This window comes from Typopeltis vanoorti, chromosome 19 (assembly GCF_054136105.1).
Source record: "Typopeltis vanoorti isolate ZY-2024b chromosome 19, IOZ_Tvanoo_1.0, whole genome shotgun sequence".
NCBI classification, from domain to species: domain Eukaryota; kingdom Metazoa; phylum Arthropoda; class Arachnida; order Uropygi; family Thelyphonidae; genus Typopeltis; species Typopeltis vanoorti.
In genome coordinates, this window is record NC_143567.1 from 51,658,702 (window position 1) to 51,678,721 (window position 20,020).

The window sequence follows — 20,020 nt, forward strand, 5'->3', positions numbered from 1 at the left end:
GAAGTGCTGAAACATTTCTCTGCATCTGGCCTGTAAAATCCTTAAAGCAACTTAAATGTTTCTATCATATCTCCTCTTTTTCTCCTATCAACCAACTTCTGCAATGCGCGCGCGCACACACACACACACACACACTCAATCTATCCTCATAGGGAACATTCCACAGGCCACTCACCATCTTGGTCACTCGCCTTTGAATCCTCTCCACCGCTTCCTCATCCCATGAAACCCAGGGGACCAGACTTGAGCACAATAATCCAGATGTGGGCATATCTAGGCCTTATAAAGAGGAATAACGATTTCCTTATCTCTACTTGTTAATGTGTTCTTAGGGCCTCTGTAGATCAGTTGGTATAGACGAAACCCTTTGGTTGGAAAGACCTGGGTTTGATTCCTGTCTATGATGTGAGGATCCTTTACTGGTCTCTTTCAAGTAAAGGCGAGTTAACCTGTCTCTTACAGAGGTAGAGGGTTTTTTTGCTTGGAAACTCTGGTTTTTCGTCCCTCAGAACAGGCAAACCAGCCCGTGAACACACACACAGATTTACAGTCATAAATGCATACTTAATCCCTCATTAGGAGGGCACAACCAGTCCTAAGGGATGGTTGAGGAATGGAGGAACCCCATACGAATAAATAAACGTGTTCTTCAATAGCCAAGTAATCTTATGGGCTAATTTAGCTACCTTAGCAATATGTCCTTTAAACTTTAACTCTCTGTCTACCACCACCCCTAAATCTCTGTCGTCATCTATTTCCTGGAGTACAGTGCCATCAATGTGATACACAGCTTATAATTTATTTTTCCCAAAATGCATAACTTTACATTTCTCAACATTAAACTGACACCCCCATTAACTTTTGCCATACTGACAGCTTGTTTATATCCTCTTGTATGCTCTCCACATCGCCTTGATTAAGTATTACTCTACGTAATTTTGCATCATCAGCTAACAACTGAATATTTCCTTTCAGGTTATTTCCTATACTATTTATGTAAAAATTAAACTGCGATGGTTCCAGCACTGAACCTTGTGGCACACCATTAGTCACCTGTTTTCGCCTCGATTCTGTCTCTCCATATATCACTTTTTGATATCTGTCCAGCATCCACCCTCTTATCCACTTTAACTGGTGTCATATCCATCCCCATTTGTTCTAATTTGTGTAACAGTGTTCCATGTGGTATTCTGTCAAATGCCTTTGCAAAATTCATCATGTAAACATTTCCTTTATCCAACTCAGCTGTTACTCTATTATAAAAAGCTAGTAAATTACTAAGGCATGACCAACCTTTCATAAAGCCATGTTGACCCTCATACCTTATCATATTTTTATCTACCCATTCTTGAATTCTCTTTTTTACTAATTTTTCTACTACTTTTACCACCACGCCCGAGATACTGATTGGTCTATAATTTGCTACTGTAGTCTTAGAACCTCCCTTATGAAATAGAATAATTTTGTCCTCTTTCCACTCCCTTGGAACTCTATCAGAGCTGAGACTTAAATTCAAGAGCCTAGTCAAAGGCATTGCCAGTTCTCTTGGACATTCTTGCAAAACCCTAGTTGATATCCCATCTAATCCCACAGCTGTATTTACATTGAGATTCTGCAACATCCTAAGAACCTCCAACTCATCCACCTCTGCTTGCAAAATGGTCACTCAGTAACTCAACTATTTTATCTGCTTCTGTTTCCTTGTGACCATCACTCATTGCAGTTAATCTTCCATAGCCATTCTTCCTCTTACTTGCCACATAACAAAAGAACTCTGGGATTTCCTTTGGCCTGCTTGGCTAGATTCTTCTCATAATCTGATTTTGCCTTCCTTGCCATGCTGGAGTCACCTTTCTTGCCTGTAGAAAAATTAGACAAACTTTAGCATGTTTCACTCAATTAGCTGACAGCAGCATTTTTTTGTATGTTCTCTACTACTTCTCCTGAAAGGAGAAGTAGTAGAGAACATACAAAAAAAGATCTGAATACTTGAACAACTATTATTTAAAAAAAAAAAAAATTAAATCAAATGATAACATAATAACTAGTCATGCATGTCATAATTAGATACATTGTATGTGGTTTGTAGGTAGTTTTTGGCATAACAGAAGTCTTGCATGTTGCATAAATACAACTTCTAAATGTCAAAGTATAAGGCTCTGGTTTCTGTTTAGGTGCTGTGTGAATGAATCATTTAAGACACGGACTCCTTAAACATCCTTGCAAAAAAGTTGCCTTCCAAGTATAGTATGGGAATAGACAACCAATCCATATTATGGCATTTAGAGAAGACATGCTCGATGAGACCACTGTTTTCTTTCCTTACATCTTTCACATCATCTATGTGCTCTTTCTTACAGATTTCAAAACTTTTCCCCATCTGACTAATATAAAGCATGCCACATGAACATGGTTCTGTATACCCCAAGTATTTTACAAACAGGAATACTTTTTCTTTTAAGTGAACGAATAAAGTTCTGTAAAATGGGGACTGGTTTGATGATGACTGTTCAAATAGACTTTTATTAAAAGATGTGCTATCTGTCTTGATGTTCCACAAGGGGGGGGGGTAAATAAATAGTACCGTGTAGTTAATTTGTGGAGATGCACAAGTTGGTTTATCAGTGAATAACAATTTGTTTAATGATCTTGTTTATTAGCCACTTCAAAGGAATTGGTTGAACAAGAGTAAGTTCATTCTTAATAATCAGTAAAGCACTTTTTTTTTTTAGGTTGTGATGATACCTAACTTGTAGAGGATAGTGAAATGAACTGGCATGTAGGTATCATCCCATGAGTTGATTTTCTCTCTGGCTCTGTCTACTTTTTTTTGATAAGGATGTCCAAAAATGTTAATGATATAACATCCAGACTGGCTAAAATATCTGAAGGAGTGGCTTGGATATCTGAAAGTCTCTCCACAAAATGAGCTGAGTTCTTTAGAAATGTATTTGACTGTCCGATCTGCATCTTAAGGAATTTGTATAAATATGTAGAAGAGGGAAGAGAGTTTATGCCATTAACTATCGGACAGTGAGGAACATCAGTGTGTAATTTAGGCACATCCTAGTCTAGGGTGTCAGATGTCTTGATTTCTAAGTTGTTTTATGAGTTCCTTTGAGAAACCAATTGTTCTAGCAATCAGTTCCATAGTGTTAGTATGTACTGACCAAGTAGGATCAGAATGTTTCTGAATTAAGTGGAAGACTGATAACAGAGGAAATCATTGCATTGTAATCCTTGCCATTTAACTGAAATTTCCCTTATAGGCTTTAAGTATGATGATGTTGCAATTGTTACATATATCTCTTAGCATGTTCTGTACTAAAGTCATAATGTCGATTTTGGGTAAGCAAGCTTTCCGTTAGAGGATGCAGTAATCATTCTGATGTTCATGACATATTGAGATAAAAACTTGGTGTTTTCAGCACTTGCCTTTATATAAACTTTGGGAATTTGAAGTAGGATAAAAAAACAAAACCTTTATTCAGAATTGAAGATTCTGCTTAGTTGTGCTTATAATTAGAAAGATGTGTAACTACTTTATTTACCAGCAATGACTTCATATTTCCATATTAGATATGGAATAGGTGGACTTCCTGGACAAATTGCCTCCTGTAATGCTTTTTCTAATTTTGAAGGATTTTGAATGTGTGCAGTCTATGGCATTCCATATATCTGGTGAATTGGCCAAAATGCTTTGCAAATAATAGCTGACACACCTGACTAGCTGTTATATTAGTTACTTTAATACCAGTTTTTAGTGTTCAGATCTTTTTGTATGTTCTCTACTGTTTTTCCTGATTATGCTGTCAGCTAATTGACATCAATACACGTTTGATTTTTCTAATAAATCTACAAGCCTTGTCCTGTATTATTTATTTTTGTAACTATTTTTGGAGATGCATATACAGAGATGTACTTAGATTTTGCAAAGGCTTTTGATAATTGAATTCTGAGTTGGATCAGCGACTGGCTGTCAGATAGGTATTAGAAAGTTGTATATGGGGATGTGATATCCTTAAAGAGAAAGGTGTGCCACAGGGGTCAGTTTTGGGGCCATTGTTGTTCAATTTGTATGTTAATGATATTGGGATGGGTTTAACTAGTGATATGCAGCTGTTTGCAGATGATTTAAAACTGGGGAGAGCAATGCAGAGTCGAGCAGATGTTATGGCCTTACAAGAGAACTTGAATAGATTTCATGAATGGGCAGGTAAGTGGAACTATCACTTCAGTATTACGAGGTGTAAGGTTTTGAGATTTGGTAAGCAACGATGGGATGCAAAGTATATACTTGGTGGGGAAACTTTAACAGAAATAGAGGAGATGAGAGAGATCTAGGAGTTATGGTGGACAAGGACCTGAAATTCAGAGGCCACATTGCGCAAGTTGTGAAGACATCACATTGGATAATGGCAATGATGCGGATGACCCTGACATGCAGAAATAGAGGTTATAAGGCCTTGATTAGGCCTCATATGGATTATTGTGCACAGATTTGGTTGCCAGGTTTTCATGGTGGTGAGGATATGTTGGAAAGGGTTCAGAGAAGATTCACAAAGGTGATCAGTGGTCTTTGGAATGTGGAGTACAAGGACAGATTGAGAGAATGTAAGTTGCAGAGCCTCGTGAATAGGCGGAAGAGGGAGGATATGATTGAGACATATAAGCTAGTTAGGGGTTGTTATCGGATTGACATGGAAGAGATTTTTCATAGAATGGGAGAGGGGGTAGAACAAGAGGCCATTGCTGGAAACTATAAAGAAGGTGTGAGCATAGGAGTGAGGAGCAGGTTCTTTGTGAGGAGAGTGGTTGGTGAGTGGGATGCATTGCTTGAGTGTTGTGAATGTAGACACATTGAATCAGTTTAAGGCACGATTGCATTGGTATTGTGTGTGATAGACTCATTGTGGAGACTCCCACGATGAGTCTCCGACTTCAAGGAGGTCAGATGTTAATAATAATAAACTCTAGTCCTTGCAGTTATTGTATCAATGTGAATGTTCCTTAAAATTCAGAATTAAAAGTAATTTTGTCAGAATCTCATGGAGTGTTCATTTCAGTCTCTTTTTTGTAGTTGATAATGTCAAGAATTTTATTTGTAAAAAAAAAACTGAATTGTCAGTAAATTTATTATAAATTTTACCTTTTTTTTTTTTTACTTTTTTCGTAGAATATGACAACCAGTGAACATCCTCAGCCTTCGAGGGTATGTATATTTTTTTAGGTTATTTAATTTCACCTTAACAATATTAATTAAAAAAAAAATATTGATTTGCAATATTTTTTTTATATATCACTTGGATGTTAAGAAACCCATTAACAGGCAGAGATATGGAAGTTGTATCCCTCTTGATATGGCTTTGATTCAAACTACAACACATCTATAGTGTTGTGCGTAGATTTGGTTGTCTGGGTTTCTTGGAGATATGGAAGTGGAGAGGATTCAGAGGCAGAGAACAAATGGTGATTGTAGGTATGTGACTACAAAGGTAGACAAAAATAGGAGTAAAAGTTATGTTACTGAGAGGATGTTAGAGAAATGTGTCATTTCACTGGATGGGAGAGGATAAGGGGGGGATCACCTTTGTAGGTTATGTAAGAGTGTGGTCAGCAAGGACATGAGGACTTGATTTTTTTTGATTGGAGAGTAGTGAACGGGTGGAATGGGTTGCAACAGGTAGTTATGAGTGAATGAGCTTAAGGAGAGACATGATTTGCACCATGTAGGCCTCACAAAATGATCTTTTTGACTGCATAGAGATGCCTGGGTAATGATAATGTATATACAGTAGTGAACAGATTAATCCAAACACATACATTTTGAAGAAAAACTTCGATTTTGCAAGAAAATAAGTATAAAACTTAAACTCCAACTTTACCTAATAATTTATATGCGGTCCTCTGTACCTAATGAGTTCATTAATTGACTTAGGCATGGACGCTACTAGTGTAGAACACATTTTTCTTATTTCTGCACCTCAAAACTATACTTTTATGATGGATTGTATTAAGTTATCCTATGTATCACAATTTAATTTTCCAAGTCTCTTTATCACTATGGCCCATAAATTTTCTATTGGGTTAATGTCAGGAAAGTTACCTGACCACAAGCAATTGGATGTTGTGATTTTTGAGGAGCTCTTTCACTTTTTTTTTTTTTTGAAGTGTTCCATGGGGCAAAATCCTCTTAGAAGACGAGTTCTTTATCTTTCTGGATCTGCAGGACCATTATTTTTCATCATACCTTCGACAGGCACAAGTGATCCTGGATTGTCACGTGTAAAACAATCCCAGAACAGCTTTTTAGTTGGGTGTTTAGGAGCTTGTTGAAGGTGGGCAGGAGGAGTCTTCTCAACTGCTGATTTGCAAACATAAGGTACTCACTCTCCTTGGACAAAGAAATGGCTCTCATCTGAGAATATGACCTTCTACCTTCTCAACAGTCCAATCTTTGTACACTTTTGCCCACTGGAATCTCTTTTTATGCATAGGCTTTGTCAATAATTGTTTCTTTTTTGGTTTGTGGGCAATCCTCCATGCTTCCAACAATCTTTGACAGACTGTCCCACTAGCTGCCAAGTGTCTATTTTTTAAGTCTACAACAGACGATCTTGCATTCATTTTGCTTTTCCTAACTAGTAAACATCTTGAGTAAGTGTAGTTTTCCTTTTTTGCCCAAACTTTCTTCGGGAGAAAAGGTACCTGTCTCCCTAAACCTCTTTAAAATTGCATTAACAGTACATAAACCAACATAACACTCATTGGTAATTTGTCTTTGAGTCATGGATGTGTGCTGATAAAGAGTACTTACTTTTGAATGCTTTCTTGGAATATGGCTACACAAAATGAATAACACTCTGCAAATGTCAACTTGTTTACACTATTGAAAATACAGGACACTATTAATAAACATTGTAGGGACAGTTAAAACACATAACACTCAACCAAAATAGTGAACTAAAACCAAAATCAAAAACTTATTCATTACTGAAATGAATATCCGAATAAGTAGAATTTGAAAATTCTACTTATTCGGATTAACTTGTTGGCTGCATCATTGTTAGCCATTATCGATCCACTACTGGACGAAAGCCCCTCCAAGATGACTCCATGATTACATAGGAGAAGTGGATATTAAGATCCAACATTATTTCAAAGCCAAATGTTTGTAGAAATTATGAGTTTCGTAAATTTGACCTGAGAGCTTATGAGAATGCAATCCTCAGCATCAGAGTTGTCTTAGCTTGCACTACTTAAAAGAACACAACCACTGCCCAAGCATCCGTATGTTTGCCTTTTATTAGTCCTATGTAATTTTACATCACCAAAATGAAGCCATATGGCTATTTCTTTAGTAATTACTTTTATATACCAACTGAGAGTCCACTTAAAAAAAAAATACATTTCTCTAACATTTGATTTCTTTAGTATGAATGAAAGATTTTGCTCTTCTGAGCTTTCTGCCTTGTCTCGGAACAGAATCAACCAGTTTGAAACAGCAGTCAGGCCTCTGAAATCTTTATGAAATGTACTAATAAAGGGCAAACATATAGATGCTTGAGCAGTGGTCATGTTCTTTTAAGTAGAGCAAACTAAGGCAACTTCGATGCCAAGGATTGCATTCTCTTAAGCTCTCGGGTCAAATTTATGAAACTTTCATAGTTTCTACAAACATTCAGCTTTGAAATAATGTTGGATCTTTAATATCCACTTTTCCTATGTAATTTTACATTGCTGAAATGAAGCCGTATGGCTCTTTCTTTAGTAATCACTCCAAGATTATCTGTTAATGACTTTTCTCCCCCTACATCACTCCTTTAAATCTGATGATTTATCAATACATTGTGATGTTGGGCAACTTTGTGGTCATTTTTCCTCCTATGGAATCCAATTTGGTACTTCTTTCTTTTATATACTGCTTTTATATATACCAATTTGATACTTTTTTTGTCGATCATTGGTCTTGTTTGCAAACAATATATCCAGCCCATTTGGGTGATGAAGTTTTCGTGTGGCAGCCATTGAAGTTGCGTCATGGAGCAAACAGCTATTTTATTATAAATTAGGAAAAAATGCTACAGAAGTGTACCAAGACCTAAAAAAAAAAAAGTGATAACTGTCTGAGCCATACACAGGTGTTCTGTTGATTTTCAATATTTAAAAGGGGGGGGGGATTCCCTGGAGGATGAACAACGTTGTGTATGGCCAGTTTTTTCACGGACAAATGAAAATATGATAAAAGCTAGGGAAATTGTTCCTGAAAGCACTACAGAGAATGGTCAGTATTGTTTAGGAGTAATGCAACGTGTCATTTAATGTTCCACAACAATTGGTTTGTCTTGCGTGACAATGTGCCCCCCCCCCCCCCCCCCCCCCACACTGTGTTTTGCCTGTAAAGCAGTTTCCGGCTTCAAAGTCAATCTGTGTGATCGAATACTCTCCCCATTCGCCATATTTGGCTCCTGCAGACTTTTTCCTCTTCCCAAAGATGAAATGTGCCTTGAAATGGGGAGCACTTCAGCCGCATTGAGGACATCCAACACAGTGTGACCCAGAGACTGAGGGAGGTTCCCATTCAGGGCTTCCACTGTGCTTTCGAACACCTCTATGACAGATGTGAACAATTTGTGGAGTATGGATGGATATTATTTTGAATCTGTGTAATTGACAATTCCAAATATGGTTCTTTTGTTTTCTTGTCTCATTCCTTATATTCTGAGTTTTCTTTGCATTAAATGTCCATGTTTCACAGCCATATGTCAATATAGGTTGAATACATTAGCTTAAAACTTTCCTTTTCAGGCATTATAGTAATCGGGTTTTGAATATTATTGACTGTAATTATCCAAATACTTTCCATCCAAGGATTTTTTTGCCTCTTGACTTCTTGGTATTTTGATTCATTCATAGCTGTTGAACATAGCTTGGTTCTTCTTTTAGGTTTAAGCCAACTATTTTGCTAGCAATTTGGAATTTACAGATACGAGCTTATAATTCATGCAAAGATGTTAAAAGTATGTTATCCGCAAAGTGTAAATGACTTAAATATCTTCCATTTATCTTCAGACCTTCTTCTTTCCAGTCATAATCAAATTCCTCACACTTACACCCAGTGCATGGACAGGATATCATAATAGTACTACACAAAAAAAGTTACATCATTACTAACTTACAACAATTTTTCTCTTAATTAATCTATCTCTTAGGACTCCAATATTATTACATCTTATATTTCTTCTTCAAAGGTCAGTCCACCAGATTTTGGTCTTCTTCTGGGTGTTTTTCCGGCGATTTTGGAAAAGGACACTTGTTTTGCCAATCTTTCCTCTTCCATTTTGAAGTGACCATACCATCAGAGATTAGCTCTATTAACTTATTCCTGAATGTTTACAATGTTAAGTTCTTTCCTAATATTCTCATTTGAAATATGATGTTCACTTCAATGTTCACTTCCTTGATCTTGTACAGAATTCTCATATCTGTGAGAATTCTGTAAAATCTCCAGTCTTGTATCATGTGTTTTTATTTGTAACCTGCATTTCATATACATAAGTTAAAATTGGTTTGAACACTGTTTTATATATAGCTTGTTCAGTGTTATTATTATAATGTGGGCACCTCCATGCAGCCGAAGACTCGTCACGGGAGAACCAATCTGTACATAAACTATCATAACTATCCTTGAACTCATTAACAGACAAAGCACTCACAACTGACTCTGGCAATCCATTCCACTCATTCACAACTCTCCAAGCAAAAAATCTAGTCCTCTCACACCTCTATTAACCACACTGTTATTCAACTTCCTGGAATGATCCCCTTGTTCTGGTCCCTCTATCCAACCTCTATTAACCAACCAACCTCTGCAATCCTCATTCTATCCTCATAAGGAACATTCCACAGGCCACTCACCATCTTGGTCACTCGCCTCTGAATCTCTCCACTGCTTTCTCATCCCCAAGAAACCCAGGGGAACCAGACAAGCACAGTAATCCAGATGTGGGCACATTAAGGCCTTAGAAAGAGGAATAACAACTTCCTTATCTCTACTTATTAATGTGTGTTCTTCAATAGCCAAGTAATCTTATGGGCTACCTTAGCAGTATGTCCTCTAAACTTTAACCCTCTGTCTATCACCACCCCTAAATCTCTAGCTTCATCTGTTTCCTGGAGTACAGTGCCATCAATGTGGTACACAGCTTGTAATCTATTTTTCCCAAAATGCATAATTTTACATTTCTCCAGATTAAACTGATTCCTATTATCTTTTGCCCATACTTGACAGCCTATTTAAATCATCATGCAAGCTCTCCAGTATTTCCTGCATTCTTGTCACCTAACAGACACTCATTTTTGAAACTTTTAATACATACTCTCTCTCTCCAGTTTCAATTTCCTTCCACATATTCTTTAATTTTTCTCAACAAATACATTTCACACACACTGCGCTGAATAAAATCCTGCAAATTCAAATCACCACACAACATAGTCTTTGTCACCATTGTTCGTCGCATTGGTACCATGCCGACAATATCACAATAACTGTTAATAAGTGTTATAAAGACACTAAATACTCTAAAAACACGAAATTCTACATTAATACACTTTTTGCTTTGACTAATTTGTTTCTTATTCCATAAAAATTTATTCAGTTGACTTCTTACCATGCCAGCTTTACTAATTCTGTTTTCCGTTTCCATATTAAATTGCCATCTTTGTTAAAAATCATGCCTGAATAGCTGAAATGTGTTACTCCTATAAGTTCTCCATTCGGGATACACTTAATGTTTTCACTGTTTCTGTCTATTTTTAATGTCTTTTTGATTTTCATACCAAATTTATTACAGCAGTTGTTCAATTTAGTCAGGGAATTTTGCAGACTTCTACTGGATTTATTTAGAAGTATAACAACATCTGCATAAAGTAAAGAGCTAAGATTAACATCTCCAATTTTGATATCAGTTTAAATACCACTTTCCTTCATAATGTGATCTGCATAGATGAATAAGAGCCGAGATAATGTACATCCTTATCTCACTCCTGATTTAACATCAAACAGTTTTCCTGTTCCTACTTCAATTCTAACTGCTGACTTAAATATAGACTAAGTATTGCTTGATATAATGTCCCATTTACACCATATAACTGTAGCATTTTGAACAGCTTTTCTCTTGGCACCTTGTGATATATCTTTTCCAGATCTACGAAACTTAAATATTATTACTATTATTACGGGCAACTCCAGGGAGTACTTAGACTCATCGAGGGAAGCCCTAAACATCATGTCCACACAACTATACGACATTCTCACATCATACCTTGCCTTGAACTCGCTCACCGTCATAGCACCCACAACAGACTCTGGCAGCTTATTCCACTCATTTACCACTCTAAAAGAACCCAGCTCTAACACCCCTGCTAACCACACTCTTGCCCAGCTTCCATAGGTGTACCCTAGTTCTCCTACCACCAGTCCTGATCTCAAAAATATCCTTTTAATTAATCCTATGGAAACCCTTTAGCAATTTGAATGTCTCAATCATATCTCCCGTTTTCCGCCTATCAACTAATTTCTGGAACCCACAAATCTTCAACCTGTTCTCATATGGTTCATTCCATAGACCTGTTATCATCTTAGTCACTCGCCTCTGGATCCTCTCCACCTCTTCCCCATCAAGAAGGAACCTAGGTGACCAAATCTGGGCACAGTAGTCGAGATAACGTCTTATCAAGGCTCAGTACAGAGGTACAATAACTTGCTTGTCTCTGCTCGTCAAGGTATTTTTCAACAACCAAGTGAGTTGATGAGCTGATTTAGCTACTTTTGCAATGTGTCCCCTAAACTTCATCTCCCTATCCACCAACACTCCCAAGTCCCTGGCCTCATCAATCCCCTGGAGTACAGTTCCACCAATGTGGTATACTGCTGCTAATCTTTTCACCCCAAAATGCATAACCTTACATTTTGTCACATTAAATTGACAACTATTCTCCTTAGCCCAGAACTCCAATTTATCCACGTCGTCCTGCAAGATTTTGACATCTTCTGTATTCATTATTGCCCTACCCAACTTTACATCATCAGCGAACAAATGAACTGTTCCTCTTAGATCCTTCCCTATATCATTAATGAACAAATTAAACAGCAGTGGTCCAAGAACAGACCCCTGCGGCACACCACTAGTCACAGGCTGTCTTTTGGATTCTACTCCTGAATAAACTACTCTTTGATATCTCTCCATCAACCATTCACCTATCCATCTCACCAACCATATATCCATTCCCATATGTTGTAGTTTACGGATTAGAATTCCATGTGGTATCCTGTCAAATGCTTTAGCCAGGTCCAGCAGTATCACTGTAAACCCATTACCCTTATCCAGCTCAGCCATCACCGTGTTATAAAACCTGAGGAAGTTACTGAGGCATAATCTACCCTTTACAAAACCATGTTGTCCTCCATACAATATCCCATTTTCATCTATCCAATCCTGTATTCTTTTCTTGACTAATTTCTCCAAGACCTTGACAACAACTCCTGATATGCTGATCGGTCAGTAATTTGCAACCGTAGTCTTGCATCCTCCTTTATGCAGTGGAACTATTTTCCCCTCTTTCAACACCTTCGGGACTAAACCAGACCCGAAATTAGATTAAACAACATGGTCAAGGGCACTGATAATTCTTTAGCTGCTTCACGCAAGACCCGTGCAGGTATACCATTCAATCCCACAGATGTATTCACATTAAGGTTCTGTAATAGACAATTCACTTCCACTTCATTCATCACAATTCCTGTATAAACTAATGGTTCCTTCATTTTTTCAATGTCACCACCTGGATGATATACTTTTGCAAAGTGCTCGCTCAGTAACTCCACTATATCGACTGATTCAGTAACCTCCTTACCATCGTCATTCCTTAAAATCATTTTGCCGTGTACAGGTTTTTTTGCTTACAACGTATTGAAAGAACTGTTTGGAATTCTCTTTAGCTTGCATAGCTAGCTTCCTTTCATAATCCGCTTTTGCTTTTTTTACCACACTCATTACCCTTCTGGCCTGCACTTTATACTGTTCGTGTGCCTGCAGGTCACCTCTTTCTTTAAATTCCCTCCACAGTTGTTTCTTTTTTTTGCAGCTCAAGCTTAACGGTGTTATTCATCCATTTAACCCCTACTTTTTTTTACTATTCTAACCCTAGGTATACAATCAGCCATAACCTCCTGTAAATGCTCCTTGACCACTTTTCTTGCTCTATCGACATCCAGCCCTTGCAGTTGTACAATGCCGTGGCACTGATAAAAGCAATCTCCTAAGCTTGTCATACTTGCCAGCACGGTAATTCCACATATACCCTGTCTTAATCGAAAATTCCACACCTTTAGCAAGTCACTCTCGCCAATAGGTGGCAACATGGTCATATTCATTACAGTCAAATTCTCAGATGCCATTATCAGGTCAAGCACTCTCACACCCCTAGACAGCATGTAATTTTCAATTACATGCCGTCTCAGATAGTTATCCCTTAATAATTGAATAAAATCCATTTCCTTCCTCACATGTGTCCTCTCCTCCTTCCAATCAATGTTACCATAGTTGAAATCCCCCATAATAATTACCCTCCTTCCACTCATTTCATCAATTTGTTTATGCATACTATCTCCACCATCTATTCCATCACCTGGTCTATAGCAGCACCCAACTGTATATTTTGTTCTGCCAGTCTCAATCTCACACCAAATAGCCTCAAATGAGCTCTTTTCACTATCCTGCGATACAACTTCAATTCTCCTTGGCTGCAGTTAATTTATTTGCAACCCTTTACGTCCCTTGGGTCACATGTCTCATGAATTTCTATAAAACCTATGATTTTTTTCCTACATAATGATGTTTTATGTTAAATAGATACCTAATAAAGTAATTTTAATACCTAAAAACTTTGTATTACTTCATAAGTCCTTCTGGTCCTGAAAGGGTTAACCAACAATTTTTGAGAAATTGAACTCTGTCAGTGGTACAGTTTCATTCCCCTTGTTTCAAATACTTCTAGCATTTGTCAACATACACACTAGCTCATTTCTGTTTCTATAACTAGTCCCACTAACCCCACTTCTTGGACATGACTCCTCTATACTCTCTTGTTCATTCCTGTCTATCATCACTGATAGACAGATATCATTCTATGTACCTTAGTATCTCTTAATGTAAAGCACACTTCCTTTTGATTGTGCATAATATCATGCATTATGGGAGGGCCAATATCTAGACTGGTTTTGATCTTTATTGAGGTGTCTTTCTTTGTCTTTGTTCAAGTGTAAGCAAACAAAGTTTGTTTACCTTGGATAAAGATTAAACAAGAATATAATTTCTTTTCAAGTTTAATTTAATACTGTAATGTTGGCTCTCCATTTAGTAAACTTAGACCATAACCTTGTCCAAGTCTTGCCTACAGAATTGCCCTTCACCCAAGTCAAGTTCTGCATTATGTTACAGTCATAAGGATGAAATACTTTAATGAACTTTTCATTTAACACCTCTACTGTATCCTCCTCAATGTTTATTATTCTCCCATCATTACTGATCAGCATCATCCTCCCATAATCATTCTTCCTTTTGCTGGCAACATATCGAAAAAACTCCTTAGGATTTCTTTTAGTGTCATTTGCTTATACCACACTTTTGCTACCCTTACTAAGGGAGTCACCTTCCTTGATTGCTTTGTACTCCTCATGTAACTGATTATCTCCACTCATCTTGTGCCCTTAGTCCCATATCCCTTGGCACTACAGTAGCCAAATGATTTCTATTCCTCCTTTCCTTGGAGTGAATACTGTGATCGAAGTACTTGCTCTAACCAAATAACAGATTACTGAAGGCCTTCATTCCTAATTCTATTCCCCAAACTCCACATCACTATCCACACATTGCTTTTCCAAGAAGTGTCTAAAGGTGGTCCAAGAAAAGAATTAACATATTGCAAATGATTTGAAATTAAAACTCCATTCCACTCATCCTATTTTGCAACTGCATAAAGTCCATCAGCAAATCCCATTCAGCCTGTGAAAGGGTTAGTGCAAAAAACTTTCCTGTTCAAATGGCAGTCAATCTTTCTGACCCCTCACCAAGGCCATTGGATGTTTCCATCTCTTTCATCCAGATTTTTTTATACAAGACTCCTCCACCTAAGGGTTGTAAACGTATGGTACTATATGAAGGCTAATATTTAATTTCTTTTTAATATTTTGTTTTTATACATAATCAAGAAATTCTGTGCTAAAAATAAAGCATGGGACTTGTTCAAGTCACTTTAGGTCTTCAATAAAGTAGGGTAGTGATGGTAGTCTCAGACCAGGTAATGAAATTTGTCTCCCACTTGAAGACATTCACAAAGAACAATATCCATGCTAGTATTTGAATCCATAGCCCTCTTGGCTTCCTTGGCTAGCAAACCTAAGGTTGTCTCCTGTCATCATTCTTCCCTTCCTCAAACCATGAATGATCAAAAGAAATATAAAAACAGAGGAAAACTTACTTAAAAAAAAACTTATTTAATGGAACATTTTTGCCTAAGTATCATAGGTATCTTAGTATAAATTTTATATTGAATAAGTTTTTTATGTGAGTTTTCCTCTGTTTTTATATTTCTTTTGATTATGCTAACTCATGTTATTCCATTATTGAAACAAACATGAATAACCAAGGCAAAATATTATTATTATTGCACAGCATCTCCATGGAGTCCTCATCGTGGGAGACCCAAACTATCAACACGGTATCTATCATACCTTTTCTTTAAACCGTTAACAGACAAAGCACATACAACTGGCTCGGGCACCCTATTCCATTCATTTGCCACTCTCCAAGCAAGAAATCTAGTCCTCATGCCCTTGCTAACCACACTGTTACCTAACTTCCAGGGATTACCTCTTGTTTTGTCCCTTCTAGCCAAGTGCTGAAACATTTCCCATGCAACATCCATATAAAAGCCTCTGAGTAACTTAATGTTTCTATTATATTCCTCCTTTTTTGTCTATCAACCAACTTATGCAACTCATACGGAGCATTCCACAGATCACTCACAATTTTGGTCACTTAGCTTTGGATCCTCTCCATCACTTCCTCATTCCCAAGAAATCCAGGTAAACAGACATGAGCACGGTCCATCTCAAGGCTTTATAAAGAGGAAGGATAACTCCTTTATCTCTTGTTATTGTGTTCTTAATTAAGTAATCCCATGAGCCATGAGCTACTGTGAGTTCTTTAGCAATATGCCCTTTAAAATTTAGCTCTCTACTATTACCCCCCCCCCCCCCCCAAATCCCTGGCTTCATCAGTTTCCTGGAGTACAGTTCCCTCAATGTGATACAGAGCTTGTAATCTTCTCATCTCATCTTCCTTTTTACCATCTTTACCTTGTGGTGTCGAGGGTTTATTAATCATTGGACCTCAAACCGTTCATAGGATAAGGTGTTCATCCCTATGCCCTGGTGTATCCTATGTCCTGTAGGATACACCAGGGCATAGGGATGAACACCTTACCGGTTTGCCTTGCTTTGCAGGATGAAAAACCCCAGGATAAACTGGGGGGGGGGGGAAACCCTACTGTCCACTCCCAAGACCGGCTAACTTGGCTATAGCTGAGGAAGATCCTTCAGCTCTTCACGTCTCCGACGGGAATTGAACCTAAGACACTCCTTCCCCCAGGCATATGGTTGCGAAGCACACAGCCACTAGGCTAACCTCACTTGTAATCTTTGTATCCCAAAATGCATAACTTCACACTTTTTCCCATTAAATCGACATTCATTATTTTTTTTGCACATACTGCCTGTCTATTTAAATCATCCTGCAAGCTCTCTACATCACCTTGATTACTTATTACCCTACCCAACTTTGCATCATGAGCAAACAACTGAACTATTTCCCTTTAAATTATTTCCTATATCATTTATGTACAAATGAAACAGTAGTGGTCCAAGCGCAGAGCCTTGTATCACACCACTGGTCACCTGCTTTTCCTGGATTCTGCTCTTCTATATACTACTTTTTGGTATCTGTCCATCGGCCCCCCCCCCTTTTAACAATATACTCTCCACACTTTACCAAGTGCTGTTCATTGCATGCCTCCTGTAGTTTTTCACCTGGGAAAGAAAGGAAGAAAAAAAAAAACTGAATCTCTTGAATACACAACAAATCTGGTTCTGATAGTATCCCCTATTGTGGTAATAAAAACTTGTGCTCCTGAATATGCTTATCTTATATCTTTCATTCTTATTTGGCATCTACCTCTCTGTATGCAAACAGCTTATATTTATGTATGTGTGTGTGTGTGTGTTATGATCCATCGAGTCATTTCCGACTCCTGGCGACTCCACGAACATACACTCCATTCCGCTCTGTCCCTGACCATGTCTTTCAGACCCTCCAAGCACACTCCAATTGCTTCTTTAACTCCATCCACCGATCTAATTCTTGGTCTTCCTCTTCTCCTGCTCCCATGAACTTTAGCAAGCATCATCTTCTCCAGGCTGTCATTTGCTCATAATATGTCTGAAGTATGACAATTTTTGTTTGATGATCATAACTTCAAGGGAGCAATCTGGCTTTATTCTGTCTATCACTGATTTATTGCTATGCTTTGCAGTCCATGGTATTCTTAGTAAGTGTCTCCAAACCCATAATTCAAATGCATCTATCTTCCTTCTTTCATTCTTTCTCAGGGTCCAACTTTCACATCCATACAGCACCACAGGGAATACCATTGCTTTCGCAATTCTGATTTTTGTTGTGAGGCTAATATCTTTATCTTTAAAGATCTTGCTTAAATTTGTCATTGCTTTTTTTCTGAATAATAATCTTCTTCTAACTTCTTCGGTACAATAACCATCTTTATCAATTCATGATTGTAGGAACACAAAACTGTTAACTGCTTCCATTTTCTCCCCGTCTACTTCAAAATCATTAAGTTCGCATGCTGCCATAACTTTTGTCTTTTTGAGGTTAAGTTTAAGACCATATTTAGCACTTTCTTCTTTAACTTTCATAATAAGTAACTTAAAATCTTCTTTGCATTCTGCTAGCAAGGTGGTATCATCTGCATACCTCAAATTATTAATATTTTTTCCACCAATTTTAATTCCAACTGAAGATTCCTCCAGCCCCGCCATTCTTAAAATGTATTCGCTGTACAAGTTAAACAGGTATGGAGATAAAATACATCCTTGTCACACCCCTTTACCTATTGTGAAATACTCTGTTTCTCCAAGATCTGTTCGGACAATAGCTTCTTGTTCATAATAAAGATTCCTCAGAAACTGCAAAATATATTAAGAACAATGGACTCCCATTGTTCTTAACACATTTCACAGTTTCACATGATCTACAGAGTCAAAAGCCTTGCTATAGTCAAGGAAACAAAGGTAGACATTCTTGTGATGTTCCTGTGCTCTTTCTGTTATCTCATATTGGCGATTTGATCTCTTGTTCCTCTGCCTTTTCGAAATCCTGCCTGTTCATCTGGCATCTTCATGAATGGTTGCAGTCTTTTCTGAATGATCTTAAGTAAGACTTTACTTGCATGAGAAATCAATGCTATAGTTCTGTAATTTTTGCACTCTCTTGAATCGCCTTTCTTAAATAAAGGTATATAAACTGATTTTTTCCATTCCCTAGGCGATGTAATTGTGATCCAAATTCGCTGACATAGAGCTGTTAAAATTTTAATGCGTCTTTTCCCAGGGCTTTGAGCAGCTCAATGGGTATTCCATCTCCTCCTGGTGCTTTCTTACTGGATATCTGTTGCAGTGCCCACCTCACTTCACTCTCCACTGGTACTAGTTCCTGTGTATAATTCTGCTCCTCAAATTTCTGAGTAATTTTGGAGTCCTTTCTGTAAAGGTCTTCTGTATACTCTTTCCATCTTTCTTTGATGTCTGCAGCTTCTGTAAGATATCATTTGTGTTTACTTTTCAATATTGTCACCTTGGCACTAAACTTCCCTGTTCTCTGATCTTTTTGAAAAGATCTCGTTTTTCCTTTCTTGTTTTGATCTTCTATTTGTTGGCATTCCTGGTTAAAGTAATTTTCCTTATCTCTTCTGGCTTGTCGTTGAAACTCTGCATTCAATTGCCGTACTTCCTGCAAATTTCCCGTGGCCTTCATTTTCCTCCTTTCCTGAGCAGTTTTGATGGCATCTTCTGACAGCCATTTGGACCTCTTCTTACAAACTGTTGGAATATTCTTCTTTGCTTCTGTTTTAATTATATCTTTAATCTCTTCCCATAGTTCATCTGGTTCTCTTTCACACAAATTGAGTGTGTTGAATCTGTTCTGTATGCAAATATATTGTATTCAGCTGGTTTGTTTCCAAGATCATATCTGATAGACATTTGTGATGTTTTCAGTTTCCATAGTTTCAGATGTATCGTAGCTACTAATAATTCATGGTCTGTTCCACAGTCTGCACCTGGAAAAGTCTTGACAGACTGAATTGCACTTCTCCATCTTCTTTGTCCAAGTATATAGTCAATTTGATTTCTGTGTTGTCCATCAGGTGATACCCATATGTACAATTTTCTTTTGTGCTGTTTAAAGCAGCACAAAACAAAGAATTCTCTGCACAAAACTCAACTAGTCTCTTCCCTGCAGTGTTACGAATACCTAAACCAAAACGACCTGTTATTCCTTGTTCCTCTGTCTCTTCCACTTTTGCATTCCAATCTCCAATAAGTAGCCATAAACCTTGCTTTGGTGCTGCATCTATCACTACTTGTAACTTGCCATAAAATTCTTCAATGTCTTCTGATGCCTCTGTAGTAGGTGCATAAACCTGAATGATGGTCATATTCATTGGATGTCCACTCACTCTGAGAGAAATGATTCTGTCACTCACTGGATTATAACCCAATACATATCTAGCCATCTTTTTCCTGAGTAAGAAAGATACTCAATTTTTTCGACTTGTCTCATGTCCTGAGTAAGACATCATACAGTCCCCTGACTGAAAATGGCCC

At 37.6% G+C, this 20,020-nt stretch overlaps 1 protein-coding gene across 3 annotated transcripts in view; it reads left to right on the forward strand.

The window, feature by feature from the left end:
* Positions 1-20,020, forward strand: part of LOC150096082 (uncharacterized) — a 329,695-nt gene that overhangs the window by 33,738 nt on the left and 275,937 nt on the right. For all 3 annotated transcript variants that reach the window (XM_090408971.1, XM_090408972.1, XM_090408973.1), the window contains exon 2: positions 5,177-5,212. In XM_090408971.1, the coding sequence (XP_090265097.1) occupies positions 5,177-5,212 (36 nt within the window). The remainder of the gene's footprint in view (positions 1-5,176; positions 5,213-20,020) is intronic.